This window comes from Hibiscus syriacus, unplaced genomic scaffold (assembly GCF_006381635.1).
Source record: "Hibiscus syriacus cultivar Baekdansim isolate YM2019G1 unplaced genomic scaffold, ASM638163v2 tig00111701_pilon, whole genome shotgun sequence".
Lineage (NCBI taxonomy): Eukaryota > Viridiplantae > Streptophyta > Magnoliopsida > Malvales > Malvaceae > Hibiscus > Hibiscus syriacus.
Genome location: NW_024063157.1, coordinates 171,133 through 192,204, shown reverse-complemented (window position 1 = coordinate 192,204; position 21,072 = coordinate 171,133). Strand labels below are relative to the sequence as shown.

General features: G+C 37.9%; 4 protein-coding genes and 1 pseudogene across 7 annotated transcripts; 4 read left to right on the top strand and 1 right to left on the bottom strand.

The window, feature by feature from the left end:
• The first annotated feature begins 410 nt into the window (after window positions 1-410).
• LOC120167867 (receptor-like serine/threonine-protein kinase ALE2) lies at window positions 411-6,863 on the top strand. The gene is made up of 19 exons (XM_039176759.1): window positions 411-507; window positions 1,049-1,162; window positions 1,238-1,738; window positions 1,827-1,883; window positions 1,972-2,028; window positions 2,127-2,267; window positions 2,366-2,512; window positions 2,609-2,719; window positions 2,846-2,920; window positions 3,003-3,092; window positions 3,191-3,307; window positions 3,390-3,605; window positions 3,690-3,833; window positions 3,929-4,039; window positions 4,145-4,516; window positions 4,607-4,900; window positions 5,012-5,401; window positions 5,516-5,759; window positions 5,885-6,863. Exons 1-19 carry the CDS (start codon window positions 426-428, stop codon window positions 6,576-6,578), a joined length of 3,957 nt encoding a protein of 1,318 aa, XP_039032690.1. The 5' UTR covers window positions 411-425; the 3' UTR covers window positions 6,579-6,863.
• Window positions 6,864-10,470: 3,607 nt separating this feature from the next.
• Window positions 10,471-11,081, top strand: LOC120167812 (annotated as a pseudogene).
• Window positions 11,082-11,466: 385 nt separating this feature from the next.
• LOC120167860 lies at window positions 11,467-15,359 on the top strand. Of its 3 annotated transcripts, XR_005520080.1 has the most exons (7): window positions 11,467-11,885; window positions 11,985-12,171; window positions 12,369-12,558; window positions 12,752-12,955; window positions 13,534-13,829; window positions 13,908-14,063; window positions 14,161-15,359. XR_005520080.1 is itself a non-coding variant. In XM_039176752.1 (6 exons), the coding sequence occupies exons 1-5, from the start codon at window positions 11,679-11,681 to the stop codon at window positions 13,811-13,813; spliced, it is 1,068 nt and encodes a 355-aa protein (XP_039032683.1). In that variant the 5' UTR covers window positions 11,467-11,678; the 3' UTR covers window positions 13,814-13,829; window positions 13,908-15,359. The 3 variants fall into 3 exon arrangements, 2 of the variants coding, with proteins under 2 accessions (XP_039032683.1, XP_039032684.1); XM_039176752.1 differs by having other exon boundaries at window positions 13,908-15,359; XM_039176753.1 differs by lacking the exons at window positions 13,908-14,063; window positions 14,161-15,359 and having other exon boundaries at window positions 13,523-13,698.
• LOC120167825 lies at window positions 13,888-14,907 on the top strand. The gene has a single exon (XM_039176721.1). It carries the CDS (start codon window positions 13,888-13,890, stop codon window positions 14,905-14,907), a length of 1,020 nt encoding a protein of 339 aa, XP_039032652.1.
• Window positions 15,360-15,434: 75 nt separating the features above from the next.
• LOC120167859 (beta-galactosidase-like) lies at window positions 15,435-19,112 on the bottom strand. Of its 2 annotated transcripts, none has more exons than XM_039176751.1 (16): window positions 18,882-19,112; window positions 18,692-18,787; window positions 18,483-18,595; window positions 18,089-18,392; window positions 17,800-17,888; window positions 17,604-17,709; window positions 17,438-17,525; window positions 17,224-17,342; window positions 16,984-17,145; window positions 16,711-16,886; window positions 16,528-16,631; window positions 16,341-16,450; window positions 16,148-16,258; window positions 15,957-16,067; window positions 15,661-15,866; window positions 15,435-15,583 (listed from the first exon to the last, which is right to left on the bottom strand). In XM_039176751.1, exons 1-16 carry the CDS (start codon window positions 19,047-19,049, stop codon window positions 15,475-15,477), a joined length of 2,172 nt encoding a protein of 723 aa, XP_039032682.1. In that variant the 5' UTR covers window positions 19,050-19,112; the 3' UTR covers window positions 15,435-15,474. The 2 variants fall into 2 exon arrangements, with proteins under 2 accessions (XP_039032682.1, XP_039032681.1); XM_039176750.1 differs by having other exon boundaries at window positions 16,148-16,263; window positions 16,346-16,450.
• Between the last annotated feature and the right edge of the window lie 1,960 nt (window positions 19,113-21,072).

The window sequence follows — 21,072 nt, the reverse complement described above, 5'->3', positions numbered from 1 at the left end:
ACATCTCTCTTAAAGAAAAGGTTGTCAGTTACTTGGCTCTGTGGCCCTGTGAGGTGTCTTTGTTTCTTGTTTTCATTCAATTGCTTGTTTTTAATTTTATCTGAGTGTGTGTTAGTTTTATTTTGTGTTCCGGCAACTTATGGTAGCATAAAGACAGAAACTTTTTGAATTTAAGAGATAAAAAAGGAGATTGCTTTGCTAGTTTGCTTCTTTTTTGGTTGGATTTTCTCAAATACAGCTTAAAAAACCAATCTTTGCTTGTTTTGCACTGTTTCTGTGGAGGTTATTTGTTAATCTATCTCCCCTTTGTTCTTGCTTCAAGTTACCTGTCTATCTCTTAATATAATACAGTTCCATATTTTTTATTTGTTTTTTAAAAAAATTCATCATCATCATCACTGAGAGAAGATTTGGTATTGTATGGGATGGGGATGTTGATGCCCCTGATTCTTCAGCTTGCCAAACTCTGCATCATTGGCTTTTCTTTGGTTGTTCAAGGATCTTCAGGTAAAAATTCCATCTTTTTTTTTCAGTTCTTGCTCAAAGCTATTGAATTGTACTTGGTTTAATGAGTTTTGTGTTTTAGTTTGTGCAAGTGAACAATCTTTTAATCACATTTAATGTTTTTGAAAATATTGTTGTTTACTATGACTGTTATCTGTTCTAATTTGACGAATTTTGTCTGCAAAATCTCACTTCCAGAGTTCTAGGTCCACTGAATTTGGATTCAACATCTTCATGGATCTGCATAATCCATAATCTTATAGAATGAATTGCAGTTTGCATGTTAAGAATAGTTCTCATGGAAGCTTTTATCTAAGAAATGGTTTTTTTATAGCATGATTAGCAACAAAAATCATTGTACCATGTTTTGTGGAATCAAGTGTTCTTTCGACTTTTTTGGATTTTATTGATTGAGGATGAAATGCAATTTGATCTCATGGTTACAATCCTCAGTCATGATTCTGTAATAAGTAAAAACCAATTGTTGCATGGTGAAATGCAATTTGGTGTTCACTAAATTGTATATTTTTTTGGCTTGTTTTAGGGCACAATGCATCCCCATTTCCGGCAGAGTTTTCAAGTTTTCCGCCTACAGAAGGAACCCCTGGTGCTGTTAAAGAAAGAAGCTTTTCACCAAGCATGCCACCTCAGCCTAACGGTAACTTCCATTTCGCGGTACCAAAAGTTCTTGTTCTCGAGACCTTTTATTGAAGTTTCTTTCTTGACAATCCAGAATCAGATTTACATTCTCCTCCTGCTTTGCCACCACTAATGCCTGTCCCGGTGCCTGAAACCACCAAAGGAGATGCACATTCATCATCGCCAATTAATTCAATGGAACCAACGCCGCATGATACAGCTCCGCCATCATTCACTATTGAGGAACGCTTAACATCCTTGGCTCCAAGTATTCCAGTGGTGTTGCCACCATCTCCTCCATCTGCGTCAACCCAAAATACAGCTCCGCCACCATTCCCTTTTGAAGAACATTCACCATCCTTTGCTCCTAGTATTCCAGTGGTGTTGCCACCATCTCCTTCATCTGCGTCAACCCAAAATACAGTTCCGCCACCATTCCCTATTGAAGAACATTTACCATCCTTGGCACCAAGTACTCCATTGGTGTTTCCACCACCTCCGCTTGTTCGGGTACATGCACCATTAAAGCCGCTAACTGCTCCTCAGGAAAAGGAACCAGTTAGTAAGTCTCCTGTCTCAGTGCCAGATGCTCCAGGTACACGACTAAAAGCAATTCCAGTTCCCTTCAAGTTAATGTAAATTGGCATTTGCTCTAACACTGCTCTTTTTGGTTCGATATGCAACTCCAGTTACTTTTCCTTCACGGACTTTGCCTCAAAATTCACCGGATATCCTCCCATGTATGCTTGCTAATTAAAGGAATGAATCAAATAGTTTGGTAAATTTGAAGTTCAGTATGGTTTTAATTGCACTTGTTCTAATTTGCAGTACCAGCAATCGTTCCATCACGGAATTCTCCAGAAACTTCACCGGTTGTCCATCAAAGTAAGCTGGATATCATGCAAAAGGCATTCCTTAAATAAGTAGATTGCAGCTTGAGTTTGGTTCTAATACAGCTTGCTTATCCCCTCCCCAATCTGTAGCTCCAGCCACACCACCATTGCGGAATTCTCCACAAAATTCCCCAGTCATTAACTCCAGTAGGTCAAGCGCTTTTCCCCCAACTGACAACGAAGGAAATTCATCTAACAAGAAGGCCCCTGTTCTGAAGCCAAGTGCTACAGGTATATAGTCAGCAGTTTGATAATTGATGCGCCATTTCCTGATAGATTTAAAACCGACTTTGATTCTAATGCTGCTGCTTTTACTCGCTATCTTGTAGCTCCGGTTGCACCACGATTGAGTAATTCACCACAAAGTTCCCCACCCTTGCAACCCAATAGTCCAAGAGCTTTGGCCCCAACTCCAAGTGCTAATCAAGAAAATTCATCAAATAGCAGCGCGCCTGTTATAGAGCCGATTGCTCCAGGTGGATAAGTATTAGTTTGATGTGTCATGTGTCATGTGTCCATAGATTTAACCCTATGATAGGTTCTAATATTGCTGCTTCTACTCTATTTTATAGCTCCAGTTGCTACACCTTTGAGAAATTCACCACCAAAACTTACACCAATTCACTCCCAAGGGCCAATGGCTTTACCACCACGTGCTCCGATTCTGGAGCCCCCCGTTCCTGGTACATAATTCATGGATTAACGTCTCATTTTGTATATATTCAATAAAGGCTGTTTTGGATCGTTTATATGTTTGTCTCATTCTACTCTCCCTTACAATGATGTCTCTACCTGAAACACAATATCAGTTGCATCTCCCCCAAGGAAAGTAGAAATGACCCCACCACCTGTCCGCCCAATTGTGCCACCGTCCCTTTCACCCAGTAAGCCTAGTTACTTTGTATTTTTGTATGAAATTTCAATCAAGGAGACTTTAAGAGTTTCTTATCCTGTTATATAATGCAGTTCCAGTTAAACTGCCGCTTGGAGAGTCACCTCGTAGCTCACCAACTGTCCACCGAAACGTGCCAGTAGGAAATCCATCTCCATTACCAGGTTCTAATTAGAAGATTATATCAAATTTTGGAAGTTGAACATATGATTATTTTCCATGTCTATTATTTTCCTCACTTTTTAATCATATTGCAATGCAGACCGTGATATTTCTCCTGTTTCAAATCCACGCTTGAGCAATGGTGGAACACCCGTTATGTCACCTTCAAACGAGATACACAAGCCAAAGCCACCTGTGAACCATACCCTGAAAAATGGTGTGTCGTGAATCTGCAAACATCACACTAATTTATAATTTGGTTATTACGACCAACAGTGGTTCTGATGATACTTTTCCAGGTTCTTCCCCAGCCATATCTCCTCCAGCACCAACAGCTAGGAGGAAACATCGTAATTCTCTTGTACCATCCCTTGCTCCTTCAAACGAAGGGCATAATGCTTCACCATTTTCACCTTCAACCTCGTTTCATAAGCATCAACATAAAATAAATGAACGAACCAGTCCTGCTCCACCACCATCAGACTCGATTTCACCTCCTCCTTTGAAACAGCAAGGTTTAATATCTTATGCCACTGCCATAGTAACATTATTCAGGCTTATCACATCCTGTTAATGTTTCCACCGCAATATTTATGCAGGTCCAGTCCTCTCTCCGCCCGGAAGAAAGCAAAGACTCTTTGCTCCCCCAGTGTCCCCATCCGTTTCCTTCATTCCTCCACCACGAGGCACTGTTTCTCCTGTTCCATCACCATCTCGAGTGGCTGCATCTAGGCAGACCAAAAGTAAGACTAAATTGCTTCATTGTTAAATATATGTTTGTGATATCCCTTCATTTTCTCTATTTTCTGCTTATTCATGATTTGTTTCCTTTGCATAGAGCCTCATATTTCCCCAAAAGTTTCCCCGTCCGTCTCCCCGCCAAGGAGTCCCAAGGTGGCACCACCACTGCCACGAGTTATGTCATTTCCACCTCCACCTCCCAATGAAGGTTAATGACTAGGTTCTTTGTTCCACATTTCGATTTTCTAGTATCTGCTCTACTTTCATTTCCGAAGAAATTTTTAGGGTTACTAATATTTGATTGTAAATGTAGATTGTTCAACAACTATTTGCACGGATCCTTATACAAATACACCTCCTGGATCACCTTGTGGCTGTGTCTTGCCAATGCAAGTTGGATTACGCCTAAGTGTTGCACTATATACTTTCTTCCCTTTGGTTTCCGAGTTGGCTGGAGAAATTGCTGCTGGTGTTCTTATGAAATCAAGTCAAGTCCGCATCATGGGTGCTAATGCTGCTAGTGAGCAACCAGAGAAGACGATTGTCCTTATTGACTTGGTACCGCTTGGTGAAATATTTGATAACACAACAGCCTTTATAACTTATGACAGATTTTGGCATAAAAAAGTTGCTATAAAAACTTCATTATTCGGGGATTATGAAGTACTATATGTGCGCTATCTTGGTACGTTCTTGCTCGGTTTTGGATTTACCTTTTGTTTTTCACTCTTGGCATATATTTTCTTTGAAATACGTAGTAATAGTTGATTTCTAGGCTTGCCTCCTTCTCCACCTTTGCCCCCTGATGCTGGTATGATTGATAGCGGACCATATCCGGGTAATGACAACAATGCAAGGGCTATAAAGCCCCTCGGTGTTGATGTGCATGGGAAGCGGCAAAAAAATGTGCTTAGTGGGGGTGTGATCGCTATAATTGTTCTGTCCGTTTTGGTGTTTGTGGTGTTATGTTCTGCCTTTGCATGGGTTTTGCTTTTCAAACATAGGGATCAAGCTAGCCATCGAACAACAACTCCACAGCATCCGCTAACATCTCATGCCAAACCTTCAGGTTACATTTAGCTAAATATTTTTGGGTTTATTAGTTTCCTCAGTCCATGAATGGATCCATCAAAAACTTAAATTTCCACCCTATTAAATCGGGAAAATGTTGAATTTTCAGGTTCGGCTAGGTCAATGGTTGGAAGCGGTCTAAGTTCCATGTCACTTTCATTTGGTTCTAGCATTGCACCCTATACGGGATCCGCTAAGACCTTCACTGCAAGTGAAATAGAAAGAGCTGCTGACAATTTTGATGATTCAAGAATACTTGGGGAAGGTGGATTTGGTCGTGTTTACAGCGGTGTTCTTGACGACGGGACTAAAGTGGCAGTCAAAGTTCTGAAGAGAGATGATCAACAAGGTGGCAGGGAATTCTTGGCTGAGGTAGAGATGCTTAGCCGACTTCACCACAGAAACTTGGTGAAGTTGATTGGAATTTGCACCGAGGAGCGCAACCGCTGCTTGGTTTATGAACTCATTCCAAACGGCAGTGTTGAATCTCACTTGCATGGTAGTTAATTCGTGTGCTTTCTGTTGATTGATTCCCGGATTATAATATTCAGCATTCCTAGTGTTACATTCTACAGAAAATGGTTATATTTTCCCCTGTTTTATTTGTTTTCAGGAGTTGACAAAGAATCCGCACCACTCGACTGGGATGCTCGGATAAAGATAGCTCTAGGTGCTGCTCGTGGATTAGCTTATCTCCATGAAGATTCAAGCCCTCGTGTCATACACCGGGATTTCAAGTCGAGCAACATTTTGTTGGAGCATGATTTCACACCAAAAGTATCCGACTTTGGTTTGGCTCGAACTGCCATGGATGAGGAAGGCAGGCACATATCAACACGCGTCATGGGAACTTTTGGGTATGAAAATATCTGTACTTTATCGGATTTAGTTTTTTTCCGGTCCTCGTTATTGTGTGTGCAGTTGCTGATGTTAATTTCTATTCGTGATTTGACGTTTATTCGTGATGAATCACTTGGTCCAGATATGTGGCTCCTGAGTATGCAATGACTGGCCATCTTCTTGTGAAAAGTGATGTTTATAGCTATGGTGTAGTCCTTCTCGAGCTTCTGACAGGGCGGAAACCCGTAGATATGACACAGCCGCCTGGTCAGGAGAATTTAGTTGCATGGGCTCGTCCGCTTCTTGCAACCAAAGAAGGCTTAGAAACAATTATCGATCCATCTCTAGGCTCTGATGTAGCTTTCCAGAGTGTGGCGAAGGTAGCAGCGATTGCTTCGATGTGTGTTCAACCAGAGGTATCACACCGACCTTTTATGGGTGAGGTTGTGCAGGCTTTAAAATTAGTATGTAATGAATGTGACGAGGCAAAAGAAGTGGAAGGCTCAAGAGGTTCCAGTCGAGACGATTTCTCCATCGACATGGATGGAAAAGTCAGTACTGGCTCAGGACGGTTGAGTGAACCATTGCAAAGCCATTATTCCATTTCCAATTATGTCTCAGGTCTTGATACCGAGAGAGGACTATCGGTTTCAGATTTGTTCAGTTCATCGACAAGATTCGGGAGGCAGTCATCCGAGTCATTCAGGAGGCATGGTAGTTCGGGTCCATTGAGAACGGGGAGGGGCAGTCGTTTCTGGCAAAAGATGCAAAGATTATCTCGTGGCAGCATCAGTGAACATGGCGTTATGATGCGGTTCTGGACAGGTTCGCATTAAAAACCCATTCTTCCATGCATGTACATGAATAGCAACCGACGACACGCCGTCGAAAATGTCGTGCTGGTTTTGGAACTGGGAAATGAACATGGAAACTCTCGATGATTACAAAAATGTGCGGCGAGATTCTTAATCCGAAACCGGAGGAGCTTTCATCGGCTGCACGATGAGCATAGGGCGGATTATTCATTTTTGTATAAAGGAAGAGTTTCATGATCCACACACCACAAGTTGTATAGTTGGGGTTGTGTGTGTTTCACAATAAGGAATTTTCAGAATCTTTCTAGATTCGTCTTCTAATATTCTCAACACTTTTTTCTTATAACTATTGATTAATTAACTGATTAATCCGAATCGAGTATTTTAAATCAAAATTAATCGATTTCACTTGAATGAAATGTATAGAATATTTGTCGTGTGAATGTTAGTGATTTAAATACTGAAGAATTCTAGTTTAGATCTATATATATATATTTTGATTGTTAATTAGTTATTTTGTATTTTATAATAATCGATTCTAATCGTAGTTATATGAATAAATTAATTATATTTGTAATTTATTTGTATATTGTACTGATCGATCTTAGTTTTAGCCATACGGATGTATTGGTTGTAATTGCAATTATAATACAGGGACTGAAACCAAATTTTCACCATTTGTTTTAATTGCTGAAAATCAAGGCCAAATCAAGACCAGGAGAGGACAGTAGACTTTCCACAACAAAATAACAGCCGTGTCTATATTACAGCAGATTAAATCATGCAAGAAAAAGAAAGATTAAAGTCTCCAAATTGCTGAAGAAATCAATGAATTGGAGTCTGACCAGTCATGGGAGTGAATGAATGGGTTCCCCGATGAGCCAAAGACCATTGACAAAGGCGGTTTCGAGCTGAACGCTTCTGTTGTCGATCCCGTATCGGCTATTTTCAAGAATCTGATGGATTTTGCTCAAGGGAAGGTGACCAAAGAAAGTGTCATAGCGGATGCTAGATGGCGGTGCTCGAGAAATGGCAGCTTCGACGACAAAAGTGTCCGTGCTTTTCTTCGACAAGGCCTCGGTGCTTGAGAACACACAAAGGACTTATACTTCAGCTGGTGATCTTTTGGATCTAGATTTGGAAGCAGAAAGCGAGAATCACCCTTTCTAAAGGCTACATGGATGTCGCACCCCCAAAATTTTAGGACAAAAATATTAAAAATTCATTAACTAAATATTAGGATTTATTTGATATTTTAATAATAATTTTAGGTTAAATCTGTAAACCACGGATACTCCAGAAATTAATCTCGTATTTTAATAATAATTTTAGGTTAAATCTGTAAACTAAGGATGCCCCAAGAATTAACCGCGTAATTTCCCTTTCTAGACTAAACTAAAAATATCTTATCAAGTTAAAATAAAATAATACGAGACTATTAAGTCTTGAATCCATGATCTACGGGTAGCCAAGCTAAGGCCTTAACAGTTAGGCTACCTTAATAATTAGTGATTTAAAATGAAGAAAATAATATTTTAACCTAATAAAATTTGGTTTAACCAAATTCACATGAGCAAAAAAAATCCCTCTGCTCGTGAAACCCCATTCCCAAATTTAAACCCATTCAACCTTACCCATCGCCTTCACAGTTCAACCAATCTCCGGCCATCCATAGTGGCCATCGCCACTTCCATCGAGTTCAATATCGACCCACAACCCATTCCCGACAGTCAAACCTTCAAAATCGACTGTCGTTTGTCGCGAAGGAGGTGAAGACCATTCAAGTCTCACCGTTGCTGATATCTACCACCGTTCGTCGGTGGGTGTCACCGCCCAATCCAAACGAAGCATCGCGCCAACCTGATCAAACCCTTTTCTTTTGTCGTAGTTGAAGGTCTGCCGATCATAGTGGAGAAGTCTCCAAAGCTTCGCCGAAACCCACCCTCATCGCCTTGATTTTTTCGCGATTTCCGCCCGTTCAAGTTGTTGGTTCGTCTCACCATCGTCACTTTTGGACTCCACGTCGTCGTGCACTCAAAACCCAACATTGGATCACTCCATTGTTGTCGTTTCCTCTATCGCCTATGTTGGGTAAGTTCCGGTCACTTTTCGTTTTGTTGGCTTCATGTTTGAATGGATTACTGGCCTGATATGAGCTGGAAAGGGTGATTGGATGAATGTGGAATAGTTGACCGTATGAAATCATCCCATCGCCGCTGTCACGCGCCGTCACGTGCTCGTGGGGCTCCTCCCCTATCTTCGAACCTCCTATAATCGATTAGAGTTAACTCGAACTTTTATGAGTCAACTCATACTTAATTGAGTTAACTCGAACCCTTTTCTTGAGTTATAATCTTAAGTCCATTTTTTTAAATTCGAACTCGAAAACCTCTGAATTGACCCATTAAACTTGAATATGAATATGAATATGAATATGTAATTTAAGTATTTATTTAAGTGATTAATTAAGTGCATCTAATTTAATTTGAGGGTCAATGACTAAATTATTATGTCATTTAATTAAGTTATCTATTATTCTCTAGACCATTCGTTTTTTCGGCCCGGTTTCTCCCGATTCGCTTGTTTACGAGAGTTTGTGATTACTCGTATAGTTCTACAACCCTGTTAAATACTCAGTTTAGTGTACTACTCTGATAATAATTTTATTCTGATATGACTTAGGTTCTCGTACAGTCGAAGAACATAGTGAAACTGGTGTTCGATAAATCTACAGATCTGATTCTTTTTGCGAGATGTGTTCCTTGTGAGCTATATATATATATATATATATGTTTGAAATATCATGTGCACATGACTGTTTTACTTGATTTTCAATATGGCTAGCTGATCTGATTTAATTTCGCATGATTTATCTATTTCAAGCATGTTTTCTTATTTACTAAAGTTTTAAGCATGCTTGTCTGATTCATGTTCTCTGGTTACTATTTTTACTGAATTTATATATGCTCGAACTCTGATTTCCTAGCTACTGTTAGTTACTATTTGAAAATTATTCTCTTCGGGGTACTCTGGGATCTGGTATGAATTCTCTACAAGTTCAACTCCGATCAAACTGGTAATTCCTCATGCAAGTTCAACACTGATTAAGTTGATAATTCCTTATGGACCTATGATGACCCTTAGATGGGTTCCTGTGCCCAATAGGTCTACTGGTAAGACTTGTAGACCCTAAGGTACTCATTTAGGGTGACTCCTTTGCTATGTGAATTGTGTAAGTACTTATGGGCCTGAAGACACACCCCTCAGGTGGACACCTACGCTTCGGCTAGGATAAGACCTTATGGACCCAATGTGCTTCCTTAAGTTGACATCTACACCCTTTGGGCCTATGGTAAATCCTTATATATGTAGTTCTAGGGAACTGCATATGGCATATTGTTGGAGGGTTGTTATGTATTTTAAAATACAACTCTACTATCGTTTTCATAACTTTGATAATGAAATGATTTTAAAATTTAACCGTATATTTTTATTTGTATCGTTGGAATACGTTGAGCTCCCTAACTCACTCCTCCAAACTTTTATCTTTCTAATACTTTTTTATAGGCGACTCAGACTTGACACTCGGAGGATCGACACATTCGTACAAGATTATTTTGTTATAATATTTTTATCTTCTGATTTACCATTATGATAAGTGACATGTGTCTATTTATTTTAAAATATATGTCTTGTGACATATATTACTTTTACAACTGATGTTAAAATTATATCGATAATGATTTGTGAAAGATTTTATTTTACTCATACATTTATAGTTTTATATATTACTCGAATTAAAAATTATTATTATTAACTGTACTTTTAAAAGGTGTTTATTCATAATATGAATTTAAATTATTGTAAAATGTTGTGAAAAATTTTATCGTAATCTGTTATATATATGATCTTAATGCATAGGGTTACATTGGGCATAATCGAATATTTTGCATCGGTTCCCGCACCCGATGTAATACAATTAGGCTGCAAAATCGATGAAATTGACTGTCAACCACAGGGTCATCATCATCATCATCGATACGTAGATAACTCGAGGGTGGTGAAGATACAGTTCTTTGATGGATCGTTTATGTTAGCCGATCATGTTATAGTCACCGTTTCATTAGGGGGTCTTAAAAGCTGGAACTTGCAAAGATTCAGGTATGTTCTTCAGTCCTCCCTTGCCTTCTTACAAGACAGATGCCATATGGTGTTTCATCATTCCGAATTCAAGTTCCCTTCCTTGCAAATGGAGTTTCATCCTTCCGAATCCGTGTTAAGGCACAAAAAGATCTCATGGTGGATAAGGAGGACAGCTCCATTGCCCCCTACATATAATAATTCTGGTGTACTCCTATCTTGGTTAGCAGGGGGAAAGAAGCTCTCCGGATCGAAACACTTAGCAACGAAGAGATTATAAACGTCGTATCGACAACGGTTTTGAGTTTACCATCGAAACCCCCACAGGGAAATGAAGTTTGATAAAGGTTCCAATGGATTCTGCTATGGTAGTGAAAGTGGAGTGAGGTTATATACTTAATATATAAATAATTATTATATGTCTTTATGTTTATAATCGAGCCATTTTTTCTTTTACCCTAAAAAGATTATAAATAAATTCGTAACTTATACATTTTAATAAAATAAAATTTTTGTTTTATAACAATTTAATAAATTTAATGATCGAAATGACCATCCAGCTCAGTTGGTAGATCACAAGATTCTTAACCATGAGATCGAGTCCTACGGAGGGTATTTCATAATTCGGAGGTCTCTTACGAAAATTGTTCTTAACCTGATGTTGAGGGTAGCCTACTATCTTACCTCTCTTATCCTATAAGATGGAAAAAGGGACAGTCATTTAATAAATTTAATGATATTTTTAGAAGTACTGAATGTCCAGTATCGAAACGGGCATTCAAACATAGTTTAGTTGTCTTTGGTGTACTTTCCCAATAATAAATACCTCATGCCTAAATTGGGTCTCCCTGCCGTAGCACACTTGAAATTACGGGAAGCCCAGAATCAATTCAATTATGGCGGGAAATCCCATTATCCTCCACCATTGTTCATCATCATCAACATCCCGCCATTGTATCAGCCGTCGATTGTCGGAAAATCATGGGGACACTGCCGTCAATCACCGAGCTCTTCGGTCAACTCGCTTCTCACCTCCAATTATCGACCAGCGAACGTGAAAACGAAGAGGAAACTCTCAAGGTTTCAATTTCGAAATTAAACCAATCTCTCAACCTCAATGAAAACACTAATTTTGAGCTTAGGGTTTTGAATACCGCGCTCTCCCTAATGTGTTTCAAGGCACCCCAGGTAAATTCGTATACAAAAGTTTTAACTGTTAGGGTTTCTTTTAGGAGATAATGCTCCGTTTACATTACCCATTTGTTTTAAATTTGCGATTTTGCTTAGGTTTTTGATTCGATGGCGGAGTATTCGGTGAGGACGATCATCAGTGTCTTATCTTCTTTGGCTACTTGCAAGGTTTTTCGGCTTCAAAATGAAGAGTTTCTGCTTATAGGTGGCTCAAGTTTGGGTCTACATTGCGTGGAATTGGTAGAAATAATTAACAATGTTCAAGCAAAGTTAGAAGGGAAAGGTCGATTTTTTATGCTTCATTGTTGTTATTATTTTGAATTTTCAGGAATCTTTAGTTGGAAAAGTTAAACCTTTTTTTGAATAATATGCTCTTGGCTATTTGTTATTTAGATTTGGAACTGAAATATTTAACCTGTTTATTCAATGATTTTGGTGGGTTTCATTATATTTGACAATTTTTTTCTTTTAATTTTGCAGGGCTATCTTCTCGTTTGCTGTTACGAGCTGTTGTAAGGGTATTGGTTTTGGCATCTTGCTCTCGGTATTCATCCCCGCATACACCAGTTCTCCTTTCGAAATCAATTGAAGGAAGAAGTGCTGCTGTTTCCAAGTTTCATTGTCATTTGCCTGTTGAACTGTCCCTTGAAAATGAAGAACTACCATTGAGGTTTGTTGTGAACGAAAATTGCTACCATGCTATATAGAAGTTAACCACTTTAGTTTCCATAACTTATTTTGTTCGGTTTTGTTTTTTTTCACGACTCCAAGGCACTTGAAGTTATAAGTGCTCAAATGTTTCAATATATAGTTGAGTTTGGCAAGTTGTTTTTCTTAAGATGTATGTTTTAATCTTCGAGCAGGTTGCTCTTCTGGTATCTTGACCCGCAAACTCTAAAGCAAGCTGTTTTAAAGATTTTACAAGATACCAGAGAAAGGCCTTTCCTTTACTTGAGCGAAGAATTTCATCGGAGAATGGATTGGCGTGCTATCATAATATGCTTAGTGTTTTCTCCTGTTATGTTTATTGAGACGAGAGCTCTATTGCATAATTGGTTTCTCAGGACGTGAGTTCCCATTTCATGTTCTCACATATTTCAGGTTCTTCTGACTATCGTCTTTATACGTTCTGCGGATACATCTAATTATTTTTCAAATTTTCTACCAATCATTACCCATTACTTATAGTGCCAACTTCGGACAACCTGATTTCCTTCTGTTACTATATGTATCATTTTCTCTTTTAGGACGTGCATGGAAGCAGTTTTAAGTTATTCTTCTATGAGGAAAATATCGTGAATTGGATGATCTCATGTTGGTTTTAACTTTATAGCTTTCAGATACTGCTTATAACGCTTACTACATGAATATGTTACTGCAAGCTTTTTGATGGTCAGGCAATCAGGCTGGCCTTGTGATGGTCATGTATCACGATTCATGATATGTTGAGGTATTGTATTGAAAACATGTTATTCATATATGGCCAACTCCAAGGCACTCGTTTTCAGTTGTGCTGCTTCCATTGACAAGATGTTTTGATTAATAGATGGCATGTAAGATACATTATATCACTATTTGTATTTTTTTCATCTAGTGTAACTTGATTAACAAACATTTTCGCATTATTAAATTAGTTTTAAAACAGGGGTCTGGCTTTTGTGCTAGAGCTTCTGGCTGGGTTAGTGGCAGCAATTTTGGATGTAATTTTGAGACCAACATGGTGGGGCTTATCTGTGGAATTGGGATCTAAGCTACCATTTTCCGATGCATATTTCCCATATCAGAACAACTTATTGAGGATTTTCGTTGGAGCCTTCTCTGTTGAGAACTTTATACATTTAGCTCATGCCACGAGTGTACACGAATCTCTTGGTGATGAACAACTCCGTCAAATCAAGCCAACAGCAGCGGCAATTGGGAGATAGATCACAAATCTCTCTGGTAAACTCCAACACTAAGTGGTTACTACCTACCCTATTCTTAACTTGAAAGATTTATGATGAATTCTTTGCCTTGTAGGGCTTTGGCAATAGACTTTCCAGATTGGTTCTATTTTGCTTCTGTTTTACTCTTCTCTGGGAAAAGTCCCCAAAAGAATTTTCAATCTAAATTCTCGTTATCACCTAAAGTCCGAGAAGTACATGATAAGGAATTATTGTCTACGTTTGCAGCAAGGTATATTGCATGGATTCTGAGCCCCACTAGTAAATCTAATCAGGATTTGTTAGTTGATTTTTTTACTAAAATATCCGAGTCTTGGGCTCTGAAACAGTTCGACTTAGCTACGCACAGCAAAGGAGCTACCTTCAAGAAGAAACTTAAGAAACCGAAAGTTCATAACAAGAAGGAGGATTATTCTCTGGAGAAAAAATATGACTGTCATATTATTGGGATCTGGCTCGACCAAATTGAAACCATATACCTTAGTTACGCTGGTAATACAACCATCGACAGTTCTGCATCTGCTGATTTAAATGCATTCAATGTTCTTAGCCTGCAGCAAAATGTTCTTTTAAGGAGGATTCTATTAGGCATATTGATTGGATCCCCTGTTAGTATAACCGAGGATGGATGTGAACTTCTACTGCACTATGCTGCAACTGGGAAATTTCTTCGGTCAAGGGAAACTATGCTTGCCAGACCAAGACATGTAAAACAGAACTCTGAAAGGGATGACTTAACTACCTGGATTGAAAAATGTGGTGACAAAGATGTTTTAGCAGGTTCTTTTACTGTTTTTGGTTTGACAGATGCTGTTGATAGGATATCTGTTTCTTTTTTCGAGAATGAAGAGAGTGGGTTAGATTTCATTTACCAGGTGAAAGTAAAATCGGGGAAGTATTTAATGAAGTGCATCAAGAGACTAAGCCAACTTAACATTAGTGAAGGAGGAGTTTTGACATTAAGGGACCTACGCAGTAGATTGGAACTATGGAGGCATCAAGGGCCGGAAATATTACATGTTCAGAAAGACGTAGATGATATCATCAATGACTTGAATCAGAAACTATCTTTGTGATGAACAGGTTTTTATAAAGATGTAAATGTTTACAAGGGTAGAGTTCTTCAATTTTGTGAAAAGCAAATTGCAGGCCATAGATTGGATTGTGTATTCTTCTGCATCTCAACTATACAGCAACCCGGTAACCTCTTTCGGCATGTAATTTTTTATCATGAAAAAAGCTATTGAAATGCTTGGATTTATTACTTTTACATTTACTTTTACAAAGAGAAGCAATGAAATTGCTTGCCTCTAGAGACTTGACATGCATAATTTGATTTCAGCAAAAGCTAGAGTAATCCTAGTGATTCTAAGTATGCTTATAAAGCTGTATTAGACAAATAGTAGCTTCTCTATGTACATTAAAACATTCTTTTTCGACCATTTTACGACCAATGTTAATCGTTGGCCAAACAGACTGTGTTCTGTTTCACTCTGTTCATACTTTATTGTTTTTTATCTTCTTTGCAGTAAGAGCATGTGACTGTAAGTATACATATACTGAATATGAACCAGCTTGAACTTCATTACCACAAATCTCTCTCTTTAGTTTTCAGTTGTAGGCAGCTTCAACTGGGACTTTCTTCAACCAGTTCTTTTAACCAAAGCAATTCTAGATGGATCACCACGCCATTCTTCAAACACGACCAAAAGGTTTCCACTCGGCTTCACCCATGAACGCGGAACATGGTACCTGTAAGTACAAACTCTACCATGAATATTTGAATCCGATAAAACAGATAATAGTGAAAACCAAATATAGTTTCTCACCATCTTTGAGAAGGTTGCCCACAGCCAGTTCTACATTTCTTGTCAGTGTAAGTTCCGGCATAATCACAACCACCGCAGCTGCCACTAGCTATATATCCGGGCCAATGGCGTCCGATGCTTTGGCCGTTTATCCATACTTGCCCTTTTCCCATGCTACTCATATCTAAAGCTAATGGTTCATTGCCTCCCGGTGCATTGAAAGTTGCCTGGAAAGTAACAGATGTTAAATATTTTTATCTGATTCGATCTTTTTCAGACATGGAATCTGTTAAAATCAGACATGGAAACTCCCCAACCTTGTACCAAGTCATAGGTTGCTTCTTCACCAATTGTGCTCCTTGAACCCATTCAACAGAAGAGCTTCCAGAAACAGTGTGAAGGTTTAAGGCTTCCCCTTTTAGACCAATCTGAAAACATCATGCCAACATTGTCTATTAGTATATCAATTTGCTTGCAAGTACAAATACTCAAAATTCATAAAACAAACCTTGTAAGACCATTTCTGCTTAGATATGTCTCTTGTCCCCTCATTTAGACCCTTCAATGTAACCGGACCTAGAACACCGGCATTCCATGTCTCGAAATGAGTTCCGACATTCTGAAACATATGAAATTGCAACAATATGTCATCAAAAGTCAAGAAAGATCGAAGCTAACATCATAAAACTGACTGAACTAACCGGGAGTCCTACTGCAGCACTTAATAAGGAAATCCTGTTAATCCCGGCTCTTAGCTTGACATTCTTGCTGAATGTTAGTTTTGGATTGTCTAACCCACCATATGCGATACCTGAATTGATATAGTCGATAATGAGGTTCATTGAAAGCTTTTGATTATCTCTGATTCCCCGGAGTTTTCGGCTATACCTGCTAGTTGACCGTTGATGAAAACATGCAAAGCATGACCTGCTGACCAAATGGTGAGAAGAGGATCTTGTCCATTCTTCAAGTCGTTAGGGCCAATTTTTACACTAGTTGAACGAGAGAATGTAAGGAAATCGAATACGATATCGAAGATATGGTAATACGTATTCAGGTACGTTTACTCACTCTGTCATGTACCACAAATAATCTGATTTATCTGCCGTGAGATATACTTGTTCCCAAAGCCCATCATGTTCAAATGTATCTCGATCATCAGCTGTGGGGCTTTGTTCATTGTATGACTGCCATGAGAATGCACTGTTTACTGGCACCATTGCCGGTTGAGATCTTGGGGCTCCAACCTGTGCAACAATTGCATTCAAATGATAAAATTTTCATTAAAGAGATTGAAGAACAGAACAAAAGCTTGAATTTCATGTTACAGAGATCTTTTCTTACCCTGGCAGTGTTGAAAACAGCAGTTTTGCAGTCAGGAAGGATGCTGATGGACCAACGAGGTAAGTCGTATTGAACTTTTCCGAACATTACTTTTACGGAGTATTCCGTGTCGTAGTTCGCAAGGAATGCAGCACATGCAGACCTCGACCTGAAGACATGAGCCTGCAATCATCGATTATGAGAAATTTCAATTCCGGAAACAAAACAATGGGGAGTTAAGTTCACAGCAAAAACACTGACCTCCTGGTTACGTCCGAGAGATGTCACTGTAGGATTTGCAGAAATTAAAGCTGGTTCACTTGATTTGATCGCTTTATGCAAATCTCTTAGATGTCCCCATTTTGGTTCCCTTTTAAGCCCTGGTTAAGACAAAAACAGCCATCCATGAAGCCGAACGGTATGATACTGTGATCTCGACAAGTAGTCGGAATCTTTAATGCCCATAACTACATACCGTATTCATCAAGTGGAGCATCATAATCATAGCTAGTAGCAATGAAGGGACCACCAGCGGTCCGGCCGAAGTTGGTTCCTCCGTGGTACTGAAGCAAAAAGTTAAATGTTAAAAAAAAAACCTCGTGAAATTGAAGGAAGAGAAGAGATACCAAAACATATTATACCATGTAATAGTTAACAAACGAACCACCATTCTGTATGAATCTTGCAACCGAAAACGCTATGTCCTCGACAGGTCTTGTAGGAACTGCACTACCAAAGCCCGTAAACCTAGCATTCGAACAAACCAAAACTCTTTAAGTGAACTTAAACTACATAACAGAAACAATAGACAACACAAGCAAAAACCTTGTGACTCACCAACCAGTCCAGTTTTCAGTCCACATTTTTGGCTTATACTTTGCATTGGGAGTAAAGTTCTCGCAGTAGAATCCGTTGCAGGTGTTTATCTGTGACAGTACAAAGAGATAAGGTTTCCGGAATTCCCAGTACGATAACGAGTCAAAACCTTGACTTTACTTGAGTTGTAAATGAATAGGAATCAACCAAAAACACTGTTGGAAACCCCGCCAAGAAAGGAGGATCACATAGCACTAATTCAAAAGGCATACCAACAAAATCTTTAAAGCAACATGGCATGAAATCTTACCACAGGGTCAGGAGCATCATCTTGCTTGCACATAATCCACGGGACTCCAGTGTTGAGTCCGACCGCCATTTGTGCAGCCCATTTGGTGTAGGCTTTACCTGGAGCCCCGATTTCCCATTCAACCGGTCCGAATTCATTCTCAATCTGAGACATAATGATTGGACCTCCTTGAGTCTGAAATAGCCTCTCTGCTTTCATCATGTTGACTATCTTAGTTGTGAATATCTGCATTGCAGCCTTGAAAGGTCCATTGTCTGTCCTAAAAGCAATGCCACGAACATATTTTAACCACACAGGAAACCCCCTGAACCACAGAAGAACACTCAGCATATCAGCCAACATCTGCAGAAATTTACCAAGGATGTGATTGGTAGAAAAACAAAACATTAAGTACCCATAGTTCCACTCAGCACAAACATAGGGACCAATCCGGAGATTAACATATAGTCCAGCTTGTTGGACCAGTTTAACAAATTTAACCAGATCATATCTATCCTGAAAGTAATACTGCAAAACAAAAGGAAACAAAAATTTTAAAAATTCAAATAGAAGAAAAGAAAAAAATAATGAATTTTGTAATATAAAATAATAAAAGTGTATTACATTTCCAGGAGAAGGCTCATGTCCATTCCAGAAAACATAAGTTTGTATAACATCCAAGCCACCTTCTTTAGCCTTTGCTATAAGATCAGGCCACATCTGCACATACATACATACATACATAAATGGATGAATTAAAGGTTGAATCTTGAAAGCTAAACAGCTAAAATGGGTGAGGCTTTTAAGCAAATACCTCTGGGGTGCTTCTTGGATAATGAATAGAACCAGAAAGAAGAATTCTTCTTCTGCCATTAATGGTGATAGCTTTGCTGTCATAAGAAACAGTGGCTGAAATTGAAAAAACCCAGGAAGAAAACAACAGCCATAAAATGAACACGAACACGTTTTTTCTGTACAACATTATGAACAACAAAACTTGAAGAAATCAATGAGGTTTTTGTCTTTTGTCTTTGAGAAACCAAAAAACAACTGGAGGGAGAGTTGTTGTTTTGGGTTTTAATGAAGCTATGTCTTCTCCCTCTGAAACTGCTTTTTATAGGTAATTCTTGATCAAATTTGCCTGCCGTGGGAGACACCTCTCTGACACGAAACTTCAACATCCATGATCCATTCTTAAATTACCTACCTTTGTGTGTACTCTTCTGTTAACGTTATTTTCTCGACTTATTATTTTAAGTTCGAATCATTTGTATTTCATTCAAATTAGTTAAAATTATTTATTTATATTAGTTTGGATTTAGTTTATATTCGAATTCAGATTATCATATTAAATTGATTCGAACTTAAATCGGTATAATTTAATTTTCGAATTAAAATTACCAGGTAAAAGCATTTAAGGCAAGTATCTAATTTTTTTTGGATTAAAAGTATCTAACCGTTCAGCTCAGTTGGTAGAGCACAATGCTCTTAATGTTGGGGGTCATGGGATCAAGTCTCATGGAGGGCATTTCATAATTTGGAAGTTTTCCACGGAAGCTGCTCTCAACCTGACGTTGGGGGTTGTCTACTATACTACCTCTCTCTTATCCCATTACATATGAGAATAAGGTCAGCTAATTTTTTTAACGTGTAAAAGTGGGACATATCTTGATATCAATGATGCTTTTACTGTAGTATCTTATTATTGTTCTTTCTTGAAGAAAGATTCTCCCAGTACCAACAGGGGAGATTATTTATTTAAATATTTATTTATACTTTTTTATTTAATTATATATTGATATTCCATTCATAACTTAAAAATTTATATTAAACATAATTAATTTTTAAAAAGTACTCGAATTTATGAGTTTTTAAATATTATAACGATATTAATCGAATTATTATTTTTCATTTTTAGAAAAAAAAAAGTATGGATTGTGTTTGCTTAAAAGTATACGTAATAAGGATGCTTTTTGTTTCTCTTTTCTTCAATCAATAGAAATTGTCTTGTTTTGTTCCATTTTTTTTTCTAACAGGTTATTATCTGATGTATTATTAGTGAATAAAATAAATTCACGATGATGCTAAACATTTTTAAATAAATTTAAAATTTTTAAAATAAATAAGAAAATATTTGATATTATTTAAACATCATTTATGAAATTATTATATTTTCAATTTCAGACTATAGGATAATAATTCATTCTTTATTTATATAAAGTAAGAATTAACTGCATTATGCATCTCCAAATTATGATTTTTATTTTAATTCCATCTTTAAACTTTTTTAGTGATCTTGGGGTGTTATTAGAACATTTAAGGGTTTGGGAACCAATTCAGAATGAGGGCCATGTTTTGGGGATGAAATTGGAATATTTAAAATTTTAGGGATGAATTTAAAATGAATCATAGATTGGGTATTAATTGAAATATTTAAAAAAGTAGGGACCAATTTAGAAAAAGAGGAACAATTGAGGATGCACAGTACAATTAACTCGCAAAGTTATATGACTATTGGTGGGACGTTTAAAAGGAAGGAAACGTTTTCTTTATTCAATTTATAATTTGGGCACTATTAACCACTTTACCGATGAAATTATATTATAAAGTTCTATATATTAAGCTGGGGTGAACTCTTAAGTCTTACCCTTACACTTCACGTGATTTCAAATTTGGTAACGTGATTAAATTTTTACTTAATAATTATAATAGAGTTAATTGCACTACATATCCTCAATTATGACCTTTATTCTAAATTGGTCCCTAACTTTTTAAACATTTCAATTTATCCCCAAACTATGAATCTCATTCTAAATTCAACCCCAAACTTTTGAATATTCCAAATTCATCCCTAAAACATGACCCTCCTCCTGAATTGGTACCCAAACTTTTGAATGTTCCAATGATGTCCCCCAAAACATTCAAAAGTTTAGGGATGAAATTGGAGCAATCAAAATTTCAAGGACCAATTTAGAAAGAGGGTCATATTTTGGGATGAATTTGGA

Coding starts and splice junctions, on each gene's coding strand:
- LOC120167867 (XM_039176759.1), top strand. CDS start 426: ATGGGGATGTTGATGCCCCTGATTCTTCAGCTTGCCAAACTCTGCATC. Junction 508..1,048: donor GGTTGTTCAAGGATCTTCAG/GTAAAAATTCCA, acceptor GGCTTGTTTTAG/GGCACAATGCATCCCCATTT. Junction 4,040..4,144: donor ACCTCCACCTCCCAATGAAG/GTTAATGACTAG, acceptor TTGTAAATGTAG/ATTGTTCAACAACTATTTGC.
- LOC120167860 (XM_039176752.1), top strand. CDS start 11,679: ATGGGGACACTGCCGTCAATCACCGAGCTCTTCGGTCAACTCGCTTCT. Junction 12,559..12,751: donor AATGAAGAACTACCATTGAG/GTTTGTTGTGAA, acceptor ATCTTCGAGCAG/GTTGCTCTTCTGGTATCTTG. Junction 12,956..13,533: donor CATAATTGGTTTCTCAGGAC/GTGAGTTCCCAT, acceptor GTTTTAAAACAG/GGGTCTGGCTTTTGTGCTAG.
- LOC120167825 (XM_039176721.1), top strand. CDS start 13,888: ATGAATTCTTTGCCTTGTAGGGCTTTGGCAATAGACTTTCCAGATTGG.
- LOC120167859 (XM_039176751.1), bottom strand. CDS start 19,049: ATGTTGTACAGAAAAAACGTGTTCGTGTTCATTTTATGGCTGTTGTTT. Junction 18,393..18,482: donor TGTGCTGAGTGGAACTATGG/GTACTTAATGTT, acceptor TCTGTGGTTCAG/GGGGTTTCCTGTGTGGTTAA. Junction 17,526..17,603: donor CGTTTGTTAACTATTACATG/GTATAATATGTT, acceptor TTTTTGCTTCAG/TACCACGGAGGAACCAACTT.